Genomic DNA, 1,233 nt, shown 5'->3' with positions numbered 1-1,233 from the left:
CCTCCCCAGCTCCGCAGGGATTCCCCAGCCCCTTCCCAGCTCCCTCAGGGATTCTCCAGCCCCTTCCCAGCTCCGTTCCCTGCCCTGGACACTCTCCAGCCCCTCACTGTCCTTCAAGGGGGACAGTCCCTGCCCTGGGGCTGTGCCTGGCACAGCCCAGGTGCCCATGGCCCTCCAGCTGTGCTCCTCCCCAGCCAGATGTGGAGCTCTGTGCTTGCAAACCCCACACCCTCAGCTCTGAAATGCTTCAGCTGTCCCTGCTTACCAGAAACGTGCAGGGTTCTGATAAGCATCAGAGCTGAGAGAGGTTTTTCCACCTTATTTCTCTTCAGTTTCCTTTTAGTCATGTGTTTGTGCTCAGCCTGAATGGGACTTTCCCCTCCCATTGCTCATTCAGAGACGTTTTTCAGAACTAGCAAAGCGTGGTTGTGGGGAAAACCACAGCCCAGGGCACAGGGACCATAAGGTGGCCCTAAAAGGATTTAAAAGGACTTCTTTCCCCCCTTCTTTTTCAGTTTGCAAGGACCCTGCTGGCAGTGGGGGCTGGCAGGGGCTGCAGGAGCAGCATGGCACCCTTTGCTTTGCCAGCCAACACGGGCAGGGCAAACTTAAAAATGAGTTTGTTGCTGCAGCCTTAGGAGATTGAGATTCCAGAGCCTGAAGGGGCTCCGGGAGAGCTGGAGAGGGACTGGGGACAAGGGATGGAGGGACAGCACACAGGGAATGGCTCCCACTGCCTGCAGGGCTGGATGGGAGATTGGGAATTGGGAATTGTTCCCTGGGAGGGTGGAGAGGGGCTGGGCTGGAATTCCCAGATTTGCTGTGGCTGCCCCTGGATCCCTGGCAGTGCCCAAGGCCAGACTGGGAGCACCTGGGACAGAGGGAGGTGTCCCTGCCATGGGACAATGAAATGAGCTGGGCTTTAAGTCTCTCTCAACCCAAACCACTCCACAATTCCATGATTCCATCCAGCTGGGGAGCACCTCTGGGGGACCTGTCTGGAGGGCTCTGTGCCCCCGGTGGAGTGGCCAGAGCCGTGCCAGGGCTCTCCCGGTGCCCAATCCAGCGTTTCCCTGCAATCCGAGCAGGATCGGTCCCGGCGGTGCCCCCGTACCTTCCGGAGCTGCCGCCCAGTTCAGGGGGATGCTGGCGGGGCTGGAGGCGCCCTTGGCGTTGCGGGCGGTGACGAGGAGGCTGCGGGCTGCGGGCGGCACCAGCACGGCCACTCGGTGC

At 60.5% G+C, this 1,233-nt stretch overlaps 1 protein-coding gene across 1 annotated transcript in view; it reads right to left on the bottom strand.

Annotated features, from left to right (window-relative positions):
- Positions 1-1,233, bottom strand: part of IL23R (interleukin 23 receptor) — a 17,964-nt gene that overhangs the window by 6,432 nt on the left and 10,299 nt on the right. The window contains exon 6 of the mRNA XM_031064078.1: positions 1,115-1,225. Coding sequence (XP_030919938.1) covers positions 1,115-1,225 — 111 coding nt within the window. The remainder of the gene's footprint in view (positions 1-1,114; positions 1,226-1,233) is intronic.

This window comes from Geospiza fortis, unplaced genomic scaffold (genome assembly GCF_000277835.1).
Source record: "Geospiza fortis unplaced genomic scaffold, GeoFor_1.0 scaffold69, whole genome shotgun sequence".
NCBI lineage: Eukaryota > Metazoa > Chordata > Aves > Passeriformes > Thraupidae > Geospiza > Geospiza fortis.
Note: the sequence above shows the minus strand (reverse complement) of the source record. Positions and strands in the feature narration are given on the sequence as shown.